Source organism: Amphiura filiformis, chromosome 17 (genome assembly GCF_039555335.1).
Source record: "Amphiura filiformis chromosome 17, Afil_fr2py, whole genome shotgun sequence".
In the NCBI taxonomy this organism is placed as follows: Eukaryota; Metazoa; Echinodermata; class Ophiuroidea; order Amphilepidida; family Amphiuridae; genus Amphiura; species Amphiura filiformis.
In genome coordinates, this window is record NC_092644.1 from 10835567 (window position 1) to 10853561 (window position 17995).

The 17995-nt window shown below is 38.3% G+C and overlaps 1 protein-coding gene across 1 annotated transcript; it reads left to right on the forward strand.

Moving 5' to 3' along the window:
- Window positions 1–212: 212 nt before the first annotated feature.
- On the forward strand, window positions 213–9528 carry LOC140138200 (uncharacterized). The gene is made up of 5 exons (XM_072160119.1): window positions 213–536; window positions 5464–5700; window positions 6322–6624; window positions 7600–7824; window positions 8942–9528. Exons 2-5 carry the CDS (start codon window positions 5484–5486, stop codon window positions 9526–9528), a joined length of 1332 nt encoding a protein of 443 aa, XP_072016220.1. The 5' UTR covers window positions 213–536; window positions 5464–5483.
- Window positions 9529–17995: the final 8467 nt, after the last annotated feature.

A 17995-nucleotide genomic window follows, 5' to 3' on the forward strand; every position in this document is an offset into this window, starting at 1 on the left:
TTTTAAACCTTTACAGAGCGACCTATGTAATAATTTCTTGATTATTACTCACACGCAAAAATACCCCCTCCGTGGTAAATTATGCAGGCACGGAAGTGCAGCAACATAAAATTAGAAAGTGTAGGGAAGCTCACTTTCATTAAAATAAATCTAGAAACGCCGAAGACATTTAAAGAGATTACACATTAAATTCACGTGGATTTGTTTACAAATGAAGATACAGCAGAACATTTGCCAATCGGTAACACAACTCTCAGCTATGGCCGGTAAACATTCTCCAATTTACAGGGGTTATTTTCCTTTCCATATTTTCCTCGCTGAAACATCAGGAATGCAGCTTCTTTTGTGTGCTGTCGCAGTCAACCCCTGGGGGCCAGGCTGCTATGCTATGATTGGTTAATCGAGTTGACCCCTCGCATTGCATTTGGCCCCCCACTGCCGTCTCGGAGACTGCAATGAGGTTTTGACGAAGGCCAGTTGTGGGAATAAATTGCCCACTGTCGTCGACTAGTACTGCACGAGAAAACGACAACTCGGTAAGTATATTTTCTAACATCTGGGCCGGTTTTAGGGGGGTTAAATTCGCTTAAAACTTGTCTAAATCTTCAGTATATTTAGTACGTGTTGTACCCCATATTACTGTGTATGTGTTGTGTGTGAATATAAGCAAGACAGCGAGTAATTCATGCGAGTCCTGTGAAAGGTGTGTGCTGCATAAAAAGTACACTGCCATAGAGTGGTGACGTCGTTGTTGTACATGGGGTGCATATTTCTGATTTCAGTGGGTTAAAAATACACATTCATTTTGTTGAAAAAATCATGCTGTTAAAAGTGGTTCGATTTCCATGACCTTTTGTACTTGGATATTTCGGTAGAACATGTTGAAATTTATCTACATCTATATTTTGTGAGGGGCAGCAGCACTAGCAGAGAGTTTTCCAATTCATTCTGAAAATATTTTTTAAATGAGGGGCCCTAGTTAAAAATATTTGCAACATTGTTCAAGTTGATGTATATTTTACCTTTCATGCTATTACTGAAAATTAATCATGTGTACCGGTAATAACCGGTATGGTTTTACCAAGTTGCCAAGAGTGTTGATCAAATAAAAATACTAAAAATTTGTAGTTACTGTACAGTCAAATTTCAATTATAAATATTCATATTGTATCATGTATTTATTTGTTCAATTTTAAGATTGTAAATATGTAGTTACTGTCAAATTTCAATAATAAATATGACTGTATTATTTGTTTGTTTGTTTGTTTGAATTTTATTTATGTGTTTGTTTAAATATTTATTTTGTCTAAATAGTGTTTTGATTTTCTGTTTTAAAAAATTAGCCCAACAGTGAATAAAACTTTAAGGGGGTACTACACCCCTGCCAAATTTTGTGCCTATTTTTGCATTTTTCTCAAAAATTATAGTGCATTGGTGACAAGTAAGATATATATGTTATAGGGGCAAGGACTACAACTACTGCACTGGAAATTTTATTTCAGCACAGACAACAGTTGTAGAGTAACAGTCAAAAATGAGGGAAAACCAATATTTGATCAATAAATCAATAACTATGTGCCTTGAGTTGCTGACTTTTCAGTGCAGTAGTTGTAGTTCTTGTCCCTATAATATATCTTACTTGTCATCAATGCACTATAGTTTTTGAGAAAAATGCAAAAATAGGCACAAAATTGGCCAGAGGTGTAGTACCCCCTTAAAGTCAACACTAATATATTTTTAGCATTTGTTCGTGAACAACAGCCTCATCGCACCCCCCCCCCCACTTCACTTTTCTGGCTACATGTACCAAATATTTCTTGCAGATGAATTTGTTAATCGAAAATTTGAATTACTTTCTGGTACACCAGAACGAAATTACAACAGTGGCCAATGGAGCAGTTAGCAGTATAAATATTTACATAATCATGTATAACTTGCAAACGCAAAATCGGAATCAACTGAAATTTTGGGAATAAGGGACTGTTCACAAACACTTGTTAGGAGGGGCCTGATGCAAAAAGTGGGGGCCCTTAAAATATTGGACCTTCCTAAGGGGGGGGGGGCTGAAAAAAATGGGAAAATTGAGTTTATATGCTTTTCTATGGGGTTGACCCATAATTTTCATGTCAAAAAGGGGGGCCCTGAAATGTTTGAGGTCTCAAAAAGGAGGGCCTGAAAATGAAATTTTTTGCATCAGGCCCCCCTAACAAGTGTTTGTGAATGGTCCCTAAGCTCTTTTTTTTGTGGATATCTACTGAAAAAATGTCATAAAAACAGGATGCTAGGATCATGAAATCCTCCTTTAAACTTTCTAGCAATAATTATTTTGAATTGCATTTGTCATAATATGTTTTAGGCCTAACAGTCAAAAGGTGGACCAATTTTATAAATGGCCCCAAATGGTGGCAGATTTGGGGCTTAAGTCTCTGGGTGAGGGTTCTTATTAGGTTCGGTAGAGCAGGTCTCCCTGATAGGGTATCAGAATCACAACTCAGTTCACTGAAGTTATGGAAAGGGGTATATATTTTGAACTAGAAGAAATCACATTCAATCATGCCCAATTGCTTTCCCCATTCAAAGGTAATCATAGGCTTACACTTTTGGGCATATTTGACAAATTCAGGCCCATAACCAGGGGGCTGCCCTGGGGGTGGATACCAGCTCCCCAATCCTAAAATGGTTTTTTGAAAAAAAAGATCCACTTTTTTCAAAATCAGCTCCCCCCTAAATAAATCCTGGTTACGGGCCTGGATAAATTTATTTAAGAAATAAAAAATGAGATGAAAAAATAACCCACTTTCAAAAACCAATATTTAACCTGAAACTCTTCTGTGGTAGGAAAATTCCCCTAGGTCACTCAAATTCCCCTTTGAGCTTTGGGGGAAAAACTTGACAAGCAATCATGATATTAAAAATAAACAAAAATCGCACCATTGAGCTTTGGAAAAAAACTTCACCAAATGACAAAAATCACCCCAATGTCACCCCCTGGAAATCTAATGGTGTGTCTCTAGCCCCGCCTCCAGCATACATGTTGTTGTCGTCATTTAGGGCAACCCCAACCCTTTTGTTTGCCCTGCATAAATATATATTCATAATTTTGATCCATAGAGCTTTAATATCATTTTCCAAATTCCCACTCCCTTGAGCTAAAATCATGCTTCAATTTATAATGAGACCTCCCATGTGCTATTTTAGTTGAAATCCATACACCCCATGGAAGACATGACCTTCCAAACAGGGCGTATGAATTTCAAATGGGTCTATACCTGAACCAGTGACTTCATTTGTAATCCATACCCCTCTGTGGTAGATTAAGGATGGATCCACAGGGGTGTATGGATTTCAACTGGAATAGCTGTATGTGATGGTGGGTGGGTGTTTAGTGTCAAGGGAGACTATGTTAAAATAGAACTTGTGGCTGAATATTAGGACATTTTTTGTGCAGTTTATATTTTCACATTTTTGTAAAAAAAGATTATTAGGGCTGTGCAATAATTAGGAGCCCTGGGGGAGAGTAAAAGTGGTGCTAAGTGGGGGGAGGGGGGCAAGCAATTATTGGCACAGTACACATTCATGGGGCGCCTTTTAAATAAAATGCTCTAAAAAGGCTTAGGAAAACAGTATGGAAACGCTTTAATATGCAAATTTTCCTGCTCGCTGTGCTCGCAACACATATCTAGACCATTTAAAGTTTGCAAATTTTTGGCAGGCCGGGGGGGGCAAGCGATTTTTGGCGGGCCGTTCTGAAATTTTACCTGGGGGGGGGGCTCATAATTATAGCACAGGCCATTAAAACATCAGATTTTTGAATAAAATGAAGCTGGGAAATGAGGGCTGTGCAATCATTATCTGCCCCACTCTATGGGCAAAAAGAGGGAGGGGCTGGCAATTTTTGGCACATGCCAAGCACTTGTTGGGAGATTGAAGGGGGTGGGACAGACTCAGAAGTCCGACGTGAATCGATTCGCGCAAAGATTCAAACAGCCATCGGTTGCATGCTGATCTTTCGTTCGCCGAAGAAGCCTTCTTGGATGACTAAATCAGACCGGGGCTTTTTTTAAATCGTTCAGCGGGAGCGGGCGGTATATTTGCGCAAATCAAGGAATCTTGTAAAATTCTCACACTACCACAGATTTCTAGGTCGGGGGGGGGGCAGATACCCTTGGCATACTGTTATATACATTCATGGGGTACGGTACCTTATAAGCTCTAAATAGAGTAAGGGGCTGTGCAATATTTATCAGCAGCCCACCCCAGGGAGGTGGTACAATTTCCAAATGGCATGCCAAAGCCAAAATGCTTACCTACCTCTTTCGGCCTGCCAAAAGCGCTTACCCCTCCCCCCCTTTCCTCAGCCTGCCCCCTTTGCACATGCCAAACCTTAAATGGTCTAGATATATATTGCAAGAGCAGCGAGCAGGAAAATCTGCATTATCAGCGTTTCTGTACTGTTTTCTTAAGCCATTTTAGAGCATTTTATGTAAAAGGTGCCCAATAATGTGTGCCAAAAATCACTTGCTCCCCCCCCCCTCTATGAGCTGGCCAAAAAAATTAATTTTGCCCTCCCCAGCTCATAATTTTTGCAAAGTTGGGAAACATGTTTATAATATATATGCACAATTTTCCTAGTTTGCAATGCTCGCATTATACAGCTAGACCATAATAAGGGTTGGAAATTTGGTTCCCAAAGTGGCGCCGACCATCATATTTGGACATCACATTATCACGCGCTGGTGTAGTTAGTTGCTGGTGATCCGTTGACAGCTATTCAATTTTTCGTGGTTCGAGAACCGCCTTGTATACTAAATTAGAAGAATTTTTTTATACTACATAAATATCAGTATAATTTCGAGTTCAACTGAATGCGTTCATCATTATTTATCAAAAATCGACTATGGCATAGTCTAGGGCAATCTGTACTTCTGTAGTAATTTATGTGCATTCATCTTCAGGGGGTAGGCATAATCATTAACATATAATTCGAGTAGAGTAGTCAATGCATTTATAAAGTTTTTGACCACATTATACAGTTCCTGTAGCCAATTTTAACTGTGGAACTGGGGGAAATAATTATATTATTAAAAGTCAGAAAACTCTGTATTATGGTAGTTCAGTGCACAGGGTTCAATGCAAAAGGCTGTACTTTTGTAAGAATCCCATCATAGGGATTGAACTGTCAAACAATATTAAGAGCATTAAATATTTGTCAAATGCCCAATCAGAACTCTTACCCCCCAATGAAATCCAATTTTTGCATAAAATTTGTTGATATTGCTTCCCCTCAAATTCACATTGACCCCCAATGCCACCCTGGAAAAAATTCCTGGCACCACCGCTGCCTAAATATGCTTGGCATACAAATATTTTTAAAAAGCCAAGAAAGCCGTTTAAATGTTCAAGTATACTATCATAAATATCAGTTTATGTATGTTTTTTTCCCTTTTTCTTAATACTTTTCAGATTCAATTTTGATGTCTTAAATGAATTTCAACCCAACACCACCAGAGCCAACCATGCCAAAGAAAGGCCATACCTGTTGTGTGTTGGGCTGTATTGTCAACAGCAAGAAAACAGAGCTAGCCGATGGTAGGAGACCACGATTCTTTTGTTTTCCACATGAGAAAAAGCGCCCTCATCTAAGGCGAGCATGGTTAGCGTTGACACGGCGGACTGAGGCTAGCACAAACACTCGTGTGTGTAAGTATGGTGTGATTTCGTATTAAACATTAATTGTTGGATTCAAAGAATACACAATTATAATTAAAGGGAAGGTTTTTTTTTTAATTGAAAGAAATCACAAAAACTAAAATTTTCAAATTTACTATAATATACGTGATCTACTCTTGTCTCCTTGTGATTTAAATTAAAACCAGGACTGTACGTAAACAGGGAGGCGCAATACCCCCTCGAACAAAAAAGTTCACTTTTCATGGTAAAAATGTTCAAATGAAAAATAGCCTCTATTCTGCACTGGATTGCTTATCATTATCCAGTCCAGTGTTGATAAAATACTTATGATTTCCATGATGCAGGCAATCCAAAACCATTTATTCTCACAAAATACTTTTGACCAATTCCGAAGTCTTGTGTCAAATGATTCCCAAGGCTTTTCCATCATGTGGACTCCTCCATAATAACGTCTTGCAGGGGGTAGGCGCTAGGGGGTGGTCAGGGTATCATTATCGGAAAGCTTAGCATGCTTCAGAGTAGGAATCTACAAACATTAGTTTTTGACCTACTCCGACACTGAACCATTTTATTATGCCCAAGAGACAGAGATCCATGGTTTCACAGTATATTCTTTTTCTGATATAATAGGTGAATTTCATTTTGTGGATGGCAAACCATCAAACATCAACCCCCATCCTATCCTGAATATGGGCATGGAAGCCACTAAGATGCAGAAACGAGCCATGGAACTACGCCAACAGAGGGAGCTACGCAAGCTGATCATGCAGCAACAGATGATCGCTACTGGACAGTTGCTACCTGAGCAGCAGTATCAGTGGACAAAAGAAGGTGGTCAGCCCACTGGTCTGCCGGTGATGAGTCAAGATCAAGTAGGAATGCTTGGGATGTCACAAGGACAACAGCAGATGCAGGATTTGGGGCAAGATCAAGGTAATGTTGGTAGCACGAAACAAAAAAAACAACAAATATTGTGACCCAGACCCATCCATCACATTGAAGCATGCCAGATGTTGGAAGCCATAGGTTATTAATAAAAAAAAATGAGACTAGATGGCATTGTTGTGTTTGAGCAAACACGAATATCTATGCCTGTGATTCCCACCCTACCCCCTACAACCCACCATGACACCTTTAACCCATCCTGACACCCCGTAATATGTTTAATGCTAAAAGGGCTGTCAGTATACCAACACAGGGCATTGTAACGCCTGGCCCCTTACTTTAACATTTGGGACATCAAGTCGATGCGCTCATCGTTTTTGCGAACATCGTTACTGCGTACTGCAATCAGCCTGATGTCAAATGACGACATATCAGGTCTAACTGCAAGGAATTATGGGATTTACCGAAAGGTCAATTCTGGAGACCGCTACCATGTTTGTAATGTTTGTTTTTCAAATAAAATTCTGTAGATAGTACAGTTACTGTATAGCAACATACGAACATCCACATCCATTTTAGTTAGTCTCAGTTAGCTATTATTTTAATCATATGTGACACGATCAAGGGAAATGAGTCGGATGTCGCTAATATTGATTTTGAGATATAAGAAAGTGTTAAAATTCTTTTGTTTTATATTGTTTTCAGCGATTGATAAATTGACTTAACTTCATAAAGAACAGTCATATCAACATGGGGTTTTCAGTTTCTGAAAGCACTAAATGTCCTCTTTAGAAACATGTGTAAAACTCATTTTTGACCAGGGCCGACATGCGACTCATTCCCCTTGATCATGTCACATATATGTACTTTTAAAATGTTGAATTCGGTCTAGATATTGATCACTGATAGTCGCCACGATACTTATAGTATGGCCGATTGGTGCTTACTGATCAGATCAACTACCAGAAAAACAGAAGTTGTACAACTCTTATTGAATCCTATTAAAATGCTTTGTTTCCACAGATGCATTGAATGTGCCACATCTTGACAGTCCATACGCAGACGCTGTGAAACTAGCAGCAGGAATGAGCCTTGGAGATGCCGATGATCTGCCAACTCAGATGGCCAACTATGGTATTCCTTTACCACTAGTTATGCATGACAGGGACCAATTCGATGAAGGCAATGAGTCCATGATATCCAATGGGTCATTAGCGCAAGAACTACAACAGCCTGACGAAGTCGAAGGTATAGAAATATAAAACATCATTACACTACACAGACCCCCAAGGGAATGGGCAAAGTTTAAAGTATCTGTGTTGAAATTTATTAGTAGCTAGTGTTTTTTTTCCTTTTCACAAGAGCTGATTATTGTCACTCCTTGGCGGTGCTAGGGGGGGGGGAAGGAGCCATTTCCCCCCCCCCCCCCAAATATGTTTCTTGCACCACCAGTTTGCCCCCCAATTTTGAGGCAAAGCCCCCAAATCACATAAATTTCCGCTTTTTGAAATTCACTTTGTCGATCCCCCCCTCCCAAGACAAAGCTACATGAATGCCAAGCAACCAGTCAAATAAGCAGATTTAATGCCTGGGATAATCAACCACATGCCATGACATGTAGGTTGTCTACTTAGATGAAACAAATAATTTACTCTAGGCTTGTAGTCCTAGAAACAAGAAATTGTTTCTTGCCTCCAATCGGACATAAGCCATAACCATTGACAGCAGCGTAGTGTGTGGGAAAATATTTCCGTCACTTTTCCGTCCCATTTTAGTCATTTTAATGACACTTGACTCTTTGCCGTCCCCCTTTTCAGTCCCCCCTCCACTTCAGCTCCCCCTGGTTACGCCACTGACAATTGATTCTCATGAATGATAAGTTGTGACAAATTACCTCCAAATAGTGCTATTCCAGTTGAAATCCGTACACCCCCAGGTGGAAGACATAACCTTAGTCTCTCACACAGGGTATGTAGATTCAAATGGAGTCGCCCATTCAGGTAATTCCATTTGAAATTCACACTCCCTCTGTGGAAGATTAATGTGTTCCATACGGAGTGAATGGATTTAAATGGAATAGTTCGTTGACTCTAACTGTTTCTTCCTTTCGTTATTATGAAAACAATGGTACTTCTCTGGCAAAGGTATTGTCAGGAAAGAAAAGAAAATGGCAGGTCCCAACAAATTTTAATTTCTTAAACCACTCCCAACTTATTCGCCCTAGATATGTAATCTGGGAGCAGATCTTGGATTTGAAAGTTGGCCAAATTACAGGGAGGCTGTGGGAACCAATATATTGGAACTAACTACCCTGTTCATGTAAGTGATGATTTTTTTCCCCGATTGCTTCCAATTTCACTTACAGATAATGACGAATCTGACGACACTCCCAACTCATCTGACTTAATACCTCCGGACTTTGATCAACAAAGTCAGCCATCAGCTGATGCTATTCCTGATGTTTGTTCCAAAATCACCCCTCTAAATGGCAACTCAGCAAGCCCCTCTCCTGTTCCTCCTCAACCTCCCAGCGAAGCTACAAGTTCTTCCAACGATTTGATTCCAACTCCCATGTCAGGCACAAGTGATAATGGTCAACCCTCCACCGGTGTCGACATACCACCAAGCACTTCTGCAGATGATGTTTTAGGCAAACCTGCTGATAACAAAAGCTTAGTTAAGGAAGTCAATGGATTTTTTGATTCCATAATGACGAGCACTCCACAAAAAGAAAATGGACATGCACCTCAGGTGGTAAACAAGAGCACATTCCCGATGTTTAGGAATCAAATTGCCGTACAACAATCAAATAAGAGCCCCCCTCTGAAAGTTCCATCATGGCAGGTTAAAGTCAATGGGACGGCATCGGTACCTAGCGCACTGGAGGTTCCTTCCGCTCCTCTAGCTAAGAAACCACTTAAAAGAGAAGTCTACGCCACAGATGAAGCGTAGTATAAATAACTCACTTGGTATAAATAACTCACTTGGTATAAATAACTCACTTGGTATAAATAACTCTGTTAACTCGTTAACGATTCCACGTGTAACAAGCACAATTCCTCCAGTTCAAGCAGCACCAAAGCCAGCAATGAGTCAGGTCAGGATGACGATGTCGATGCAAGCGGTGGAGAATTTAAAGTCTGACATCCTGGAGAATCTCAGGGCGGAGTTTCTGACGGAGATGCAGCAAGAATCGGAATCGAACAAGCAACTCAAGGCGGAGATGGGGACGGTGCGCATGCAGACGCGACAGGAGCTTGCGCAGATGAGAGTGGAGCTGCATGCGTTATGGGGAGAGAATCAACGCTTGAGGGCGCAGGTTGAAAGCTTACAGCAAGAAAAAGATATCAATTCAGCCAATCTAGATAATTAAGACAATCAAATTTTATTATTACTGCAACTCTCTTTCTAAGGCAGCAAAAATGAGTGTCAATATTTTAATTTATTATTTTTCTGTAAGTTTGGAAATGCAAAATATTGAAAACAGAAGGATTTTCATACAATTATTATTTGTAGATCTTATGCATATATCTGGTCTGGACTGGAAATGTATTGTGATATGTCCTGTGATCTGCCTATTATGCTTGCCAAAACAGTCCAGAAATTGAAAGTACCCCATTTTATATCACTTAATGCAATCTTTTAAATGTACCATGTAAGTTAAGAGATGATATTGCTAGTTTGTCTCATAAACTATGACATTCTGTTCCATTTTGTCTTGGCCAGGCACGTAAAGGCAGTGACGTCAATGATGTGTGATTTGAAACTGCATCCAATGATATGCACACTGGCGTTACTGCCTCGCCAAGGTGAAAAATGGTATAGAATTGAAAGTCAAATGGCATTTTGTGAGGAGATTATGTTGCCTGTAACTAGAGATAGAGAAGTCCCTAAGCCCTGTGCATAACACTGTGAGAACCATATTGGATTGTTACAGTCTGGGACCAAAATAGTGTAAAACACTTAAATTTTGCGAGTATTTTATTTCGCGAATTGAGAAAAAGCAGGATTTTTTGAGGGTTTTAAAAGGCACAAATCCAGAAGATTTACTGTTAGTTTCAATGTAAATTTTATATTTTGCGGGGATTTAATTTCGCAAATTTCAGTCCTCGCAAAATTTGCAAAAACAGACCTCGCAAAATTTAAATGTTTTACAGTATAGTCAGTATATCCTATAACAAGAATTGTCATTTTAAAGCAAGTGTTTCAAAGATTTGTGCATATCAGCACTGAGGATGCAAAATGAACATGTTACACAATACGTGGGGTAACAATATAAAGGAGGTGTTTAGACACATGCAAACATGGGGGAGTGTGGGCTCCTCCAGTCTAATCTTTTTGATTGTAATAGAACATTCTCTTCAGAGCTCTGCACATTTACAATGTTTTACTAATGTACACTACAAGATTCCAATTGATGCCACCTGCACAGGTAGACCCTTGCCAAGGTACCTGACTGGTACACACTGAGTAACTACACAGTACCAATGCACATTTACCCGGGACATTTACAATGTTTTACTAATGTCACTACAAGATTCCAATTGGGGCCACCTGCACAGGTAGACCCTTGCCAAGGTACCTGACTGGTACACACTGAGTACCTACACAGTATCAATGCTGCTGTAGCACAGGACCCACCAGCAGTGGCCACAGGACCCACCAGCATTGGTACTACACTGGTACTGCACAGTACCAGCCAAATACTTTGGGGACTTAGCAACTGTGTACCTGTGCAGGCAACCCCAATAAGAATCGTATAAAGCAGAAATACATATGAATCGGGCACTTTGTTTTCAGGTCAATTCAAACAAATATCATGTATTTCTGTTTCCAGGACAAGAAGCTGTGTGTAAACTAAGATGTGTTTAACATGTACAGGCTAGTGAAAAACTTACGGTGGTACTACACCCCTTGATAAATATCATTTTTAAATTTTTCTCAAAAAATAATAACACTCATTATTATTATTATTATTATTATTATTATTAGTCACAAAATTTATCAGGGGGTGTAGTACCACCTTAAGTACAAATTTTGTTGGTTGTATACTCATCAATGTAATTGTGCAGAGCACACATGCAGTTTGTTGATACTTACGGTGGAGCAATGACACCAAACTTGAGTTGAACCAAAGTATAACAGATGGCACCAAAAGCAGAGAAAGAGTACCCAACCTTTTTCATGCGAGTCAAACATGGAGTTACTAATTTGAAATTAAACTATATGTGCTTACAGATCAATTCATGGAGCAATTAGGTTAATAATTTGTACCAAATATCTCTGAATGAATGTGACTGTAAGGTACATTCCTGCACTTCACCAGATAAATGTTGCAGTAAAAATTGTATATGACACATCTTATTTTCGAGGCCTAATACCAAGTAGGATGAGAGAGTGCAGAAACAACTTACAAATGGTGCTATTTATTATTTGGCCATCTCGGTGTTTTTTTTGGTTTTTTTTAAATGATCTATGCATTTTGTTGTACAGTTGTGTATTGTCAAATATTGAGTATATTTATTTCAATTCTTTAATTGCCAAATATTGAATGAAGAGGATCTTAGTTATAGAGGAAACGTGTAGTTGTTTGGAATGATGTGATCGACTAGGACCAAAAGAGAATTTTAGGCTATTCCAGTTGAGATCCTTGCACCCGCTGTTTAAAACATGAACTTACTGTTCCACACAGGTAGTGTGAATTTTAAATGGGGTTACCTGAATGGACGACTTCATTTGCAATCTACACTCGCTGTGTGGGAGATTAAGGTCATGTATTCCATTTGGGGTGTATGGATTTTAACAGGAATAGCCCATTGCTGTAAAATACATGCTACAATCCTGATGTATTATTAAGTGAATGTGTTTTTAAACAGCGGCAAACAAGGCATACACATTAGAAATCTGTATAATGACAGACGTATGTGAACTGCGGACGTTTGAAGTTCCTGGATGAGGCACAGTGGCGAAGCGTGGGTCATCACATTGGGGGAGGGCACCGACCATGATTGGGGGGCACCCACCGAGTCTGATTGGGGGCACAAGCCGTTTTTTGGCAATTTTCCTATGGGATTAAAAAAAATTTCAGATCGATTGGGGCGCGTGCGGTCATGCCCCTCCCAGTGCCCCTATGACGCTATGCCACTGATGGGGCAAAATAGAGTAATTGAAATTAGTGGCCAATGTGGTGTCGGGTCAGTCCGCACTTGCATAGTAAATAATTGATTACTAGTGACCCAGTCTACAACTCATAATGTCTGTCCCATCTTTTTGTACTTGGCTGTATAATTTAAGAAAGTAAGTGCCAAAAAATCTTTAATGACTTATTTATTAACAGTGTTGTCAATCAATTGAAACAGAATACAATATGTTTTATATATCATTTTTTTAGAAGTTTTATTTGTAGATTTTTAACTTGTGTGTTATTTTGATGCTTTGGAATGCATCAATTGAAATCAAAAGTTGATTTATATTAGAGTTTAGAAATGGAATCAAAAATGATCTAACTATATATATAGAATTTAATTTCAACTGAATGGAATTACTTTCTTTTTAGTTAGGTGATGTATGAATGAAGACTTTGTACATTTTAATAAGTTCAAGTCTTGCCAAACCAGGTTTTGGGTCCAAAATGAATTAGCAAGAAATTATACAATGTTTTTTCTTTCTTAGATTAGAATTTTATGTTTTTAGATTTTGTGTGTGATTTTTCATTATTCTGCCAAATTAATTGTAAGTTTTAGTTCAAGAAAATAGCAGTTGGATTTCAAGTTTTTGTAAGACTACATGTACCATATTCGACCTAATAATGTCCCAAGTCATTTTCAATTAAAATTATGAAATGAAAGTTAGTTGGAAATGCAAATTAACAAGTACATTTTTGTAAAATCTCAAAATATTCTGTAGGGGAGGGGCACTAATTAGATTGAATATGGTATTTAATTTGCAAATTTTGGACCACTTATTATTAATCTAAAGCCTTTATTTTGTTATTTTCTTCATCATTTCTAATAATTCTTGAGCCTATTTCTCATCATACTGGTTAATGGTGTGGGGTGTGGCCTTATTTGGAACATGCCAAAGTACTTGATGTGAAAAATGATGAAATTAGTGTGTTATGTCAGATATATATTAGTAAAACACAAGATCCAATATTTCTTAGTTCCTTTTCAGTGAATGTACATAGCAAGAAAGAAAGTTACAAAAAGGTGACAGAACCGGGGACAGAACCATGCAGTCTTTTATAGTCCTAATGTACAGTAGAACCAGTTCACACTAAAAGACCCCAAATGTATTAGATCACAGCAGAAACGGTATCCTTCACTGCCCACAATGCATTTTGTCCTTGGTTTGCTATTCAGTGCAACATGAGTCGATAGTAACCAAAATTTTTGAATTTACAGAGCTCATCCAGATCTTGCAATTGAGGTACTTTTGTCATTATCAATAACCAATGTTGCACTGGATTGCAAATTAGTACACTGCAGGGAAGAAATGCATTGTGGGAAGTATACAGTGTTCTACAGTCAGTCTACTCTGAAGTACAAAGTACCGATGTGGATGCATTGTGCCGACTTGAAAGGCATGCATACCTGCAGCAGCAGAGATGTAGCATTGTGTTGTCACTTAGTATTTCAGAGTGGACAAACTGTATCATGTTCTTGAAGTCTTATGGTCCTATGGTGCTACCCGAGGTACTACATGCCTTGTTCATCTCAACCCCTTGATCCATTGAGGAATCTAGCTGTGTACCACTGTACCTATATATATACTATTATCATAGATGTAATCGGCATTCCAGTGTAAATAATGTTGTGTATGTAGGTAATAAATAACGCAAATGATGCACACAATAATATGAAATAAAATTCAATTATAGTACTACATAGAAACAAGGTGAATCCTGTCAGGTGCGTCATTATTTTGTGTGAAAATATATCAAGAATTTAATATCACTTCAAGGATCCATTTCACTAAACTTTTAACCCTTCGTAAGTCAAGTAACCATTCGTAAAGTTATGAATACCCAATACTAGACGTAACTTTACGAAGGGTCCCTAGTAAATCCCTAATACTTACAAAGGGTCCTGTTCGCAAATGGGATGACGAGTCGTAAGTTACGAATGATTTTGAGACTTGCAAAGCTTCATAAAGTTTAGTGAAATGGACTTCAGGTCTATGGATAGACCTACATATAGAGTGATTAGGGACTGACTGATCCATATTATTTTCCAAGGTAAAAAGAGCTACTGGGATATTTGGGTGGATATAGACCTAATACAACTTCACAAAGTCTTTGAAAAGGGAATAAAATTATAAGCAGGTAGATCTAGAGGGTCTGAGTCGGGGTTCGTTTTACTTTGCATAGCAATTTTTTAGCGAAACGTTATTTAGGTGTTGTTCTTATAATATTAGCATATGTTTACATTGCAAAAAATGCTATACAAGCTGAAATTTGTGTAGCAGGTTGTCCAAAATGGGGAGCATTTTGCTCCACGACACAAGTTAAATCGAAACCTGGTGTGTGAGTCGGACTGAGTCCTACTCCTGATTCAGCAACTATGAAGGATTAAGAGTTATTTTTATTTGCAAAAAAGTAAATTAAAACAGTACCAACTGACCAGCAGGGAAACTTTGAATGGATCTTAAAATGATTCAAGTAGTGTACATAACCAAGGACAATGAATGTTAAAAACTGTTTAATATGTACAACAACATCCACAATTTAGGGTTAAAAAGACAAAACAACCGACATTTCGGGAGCATAAAAACATCCCTTTTACAAGGTAAAAACAAGTAGCATTTTGGATGTTGTTGTACATATTAAACAGTTTTTAACATTTATTTTTATTTGGCAAGAAAATATTTCTTTAATACCAAAAAATGAGTGCTGTAGTTTTCTGGAATTGGGAGAAGAAAAGGTACAAAAATTCTTGAAAATGGATGGAAATGGTTCTATTTGTCTATTTTTGTTCATTTACCATTCAGTTCTGTTCCATACACATGTATTAAGGGAAACATCTCATTAGTTCAAAAGGTCATTAGTCTGTGAAGGGTTTTTAGGATTAGGGCTTTTAAAAGTTATGGTAGTGTGTAGTTTAAGATTTGCAACTATAAAGTCATTGGGTTTTCATAGTAAATACCAAAGGCCCCCAATATTTTAAGGTAAAATTCATCATTTTAGGGTACATTTCATAATTTGAATAGTGTCAAAATGATGCACCAAATGGCTTCAATTGGACCTTCATTTTGCAAAATTCCCAAACTTCAAGACTGGAATGCAAAGAGCACCCCGGCATATTATGGATAAACAACTAACTGCCAGTGTTCGCTTCTGTATTAGACAATGCAATGTTGGACATGCACCCGGCAATTTTATGTTTAAAACAGTAATTGATACTATTACAGTGAAAACTTTTCCATGAGTGACTCCAATTGGCCTGTTCATTTCGCAAATTTTCAGCTTTTTCAAACTAAAATTTTAAAATTTTACACAATAGGCCTATTAGTGCCAAAATGGTCACCAAATGGCTTCAATTAGGTCTTCATTTTGCAAAAGTTTCTCACTTCTGAGGGGGCCACATCCCCCCTGCATCATGCAAGCGTGACATGATGGTCGCTTTGTGGCCATTAGTTTTGCATAACAGTTTTTTTCCTCAAATTTGGGCCCCCTGACTGCTCTAGATTCACTGGTAGTAGGACTAAATTCCAATTTTCTTTGCTTTAACTCAGTTGTTCAGCTCAAAAGTGAAAGGGGGAATATTTAAAAAGCTAACATTTGTCACGGTTCAGTCTGGGTCTTTTAGTTCTGATATGGATTGCTTCCAAGACCCTGCGAAAGGGTTGGACATCGACCCTGTCTGGGACAACCTCCTGACCCCGGAACCGAGGGGCGGCACAACATCTTCAAGTTTGCGTCATCAACATCTGTGACGTCATCGGAGGTGTCCTAGTACTACATCACTAGCAACAACAATCTTCAGAGCAATAACATCCGCTGAAGACGCCCGGTTGACCGGTGAAAGCGCTCCGTGAGTGTACCAAATTTGAGTAAGCGTAGAAGTATAAATTTGCTTTCTATTCAAAACCAATTATATTTCTAATTAACTCTTTTTTATGACATTAGGGTTCCCCACTACACCTTGAAGTTGAAAAAGATTTTTTAATAATTTTGTACGGGTGCCCTAGGGGTTAAAAATAGCATAACCAAAGTTACCCCGCATTTGGGGCAACTTTACATTCCATGAAGGAAAAAAAATCAGAAAAATTTATCTTCGCTGTATATGGGCAAGTTGTTGTTTTTTGTGACATTTGACCCCTTGTAAAATTAATCAAGCACACATCCTGGCTCACAAATATCGATTTTTATTTTTTCTGAAAAAATGCTCATTTTTGGGCAAAAATCCTGATTTTTTCATAAATTTTGAAGGAAATTGGATATGATTGACTATTATTTCTTCCAAATATATTTCTCAACAAATTAACACCAAATATGACTAAAAACAATATTGCTGTACGAAAATATGACCATTTCAAAAATATTTTGACCGATTAAAGTTACCCGCTGACCGAAGTTACCCCATTTTACGGTATTAAATATCGTTTAGGTTTTTTTTATCTCATAAAAGTTCTTTGCCGATTTGTTTCTATAAGGGACCGTTCACAAACACTTGTAAGGGGGGCCTTTTGTGGTTATTTTTCAGGCCCCCTTAGGAGGGTCAAAATTGTTCAGGCCCCCCTTTTGCATCAGCCCCCCTAACAAGTGTTTGTGAACGATCCCTAGGCTAATCCCTCCTATCGGTGTCCCTCAAGGTTCAATCTTGGGACCGTTATTATTCATTGTATTTGTTAACTCTCTGCCTGAGTCTGTAAATTTTAACTGTAAGTGTGTAATGTATGCTGATGATACAACTCTTTTACTCAATTCATCTGATCCCAATATTCTGCAAAATGATCTTAATGCTATAACCTGAATAACATTGCTGATTGGTTCCAGGCCAACAATTTAACTCTAAACATAAAGAAAACTAAACTGATGTTATTTGGAACAAGACAAGCTCTTCATAAGTTTAACAATGTTTCTCTTGTTTATGGAAATAAACAAATTGAAAGAGTGGAAAAGTATAAATATTTAGGAGTTACCTTTGATTCACATCTATCATGGGATGAACTAGCTCTTGATCAGAGCCCTCGCAGTACCTTAGAAGATCTAGAGATCCCCAAGTAAAATAAACCCAAGCAAGTGACTAGTATTAGTAAAGAAAATGTATATAGGCCAATCCATTCTGTAAAAATTAATACCACTCCCATGCAGCACCACCCGCAGCACCACTGGCTTGCCGAAGGCTAACCATGCTAACAAGTAAAGTAGGACCACTATGCAGATCACTGTCTACCTAAGATATTGGTCTACCCCATG

What these genes read in the sequence shown, in the direction of transcription:
- LOC140138200 (XM_072160119.1), top strand. Translation starts at nt 5,484, where the DNA reads ATGAATTTCAACCCAACACCACCAGAGCCAACCATGCCAAAGAAAGGC. An exon ending in TAGCACAAACACTCGTGTGT is followed by an intron (nt 5,701 to 6,321) that starts GTAAGTATGGTG and finishes CTGATATAATAG; the next exon opens with GTGAATTTCATTTTGTGGAT. An exon ending in GGATTTGGGGCAAGATCAAG is followed by an intron (nt 6,625 to 7,599) that starts GTAATGTTGGTA and finishes TTGTTTCCACAG; the next exon opens with ATGCATTGAATGTGCCACAT.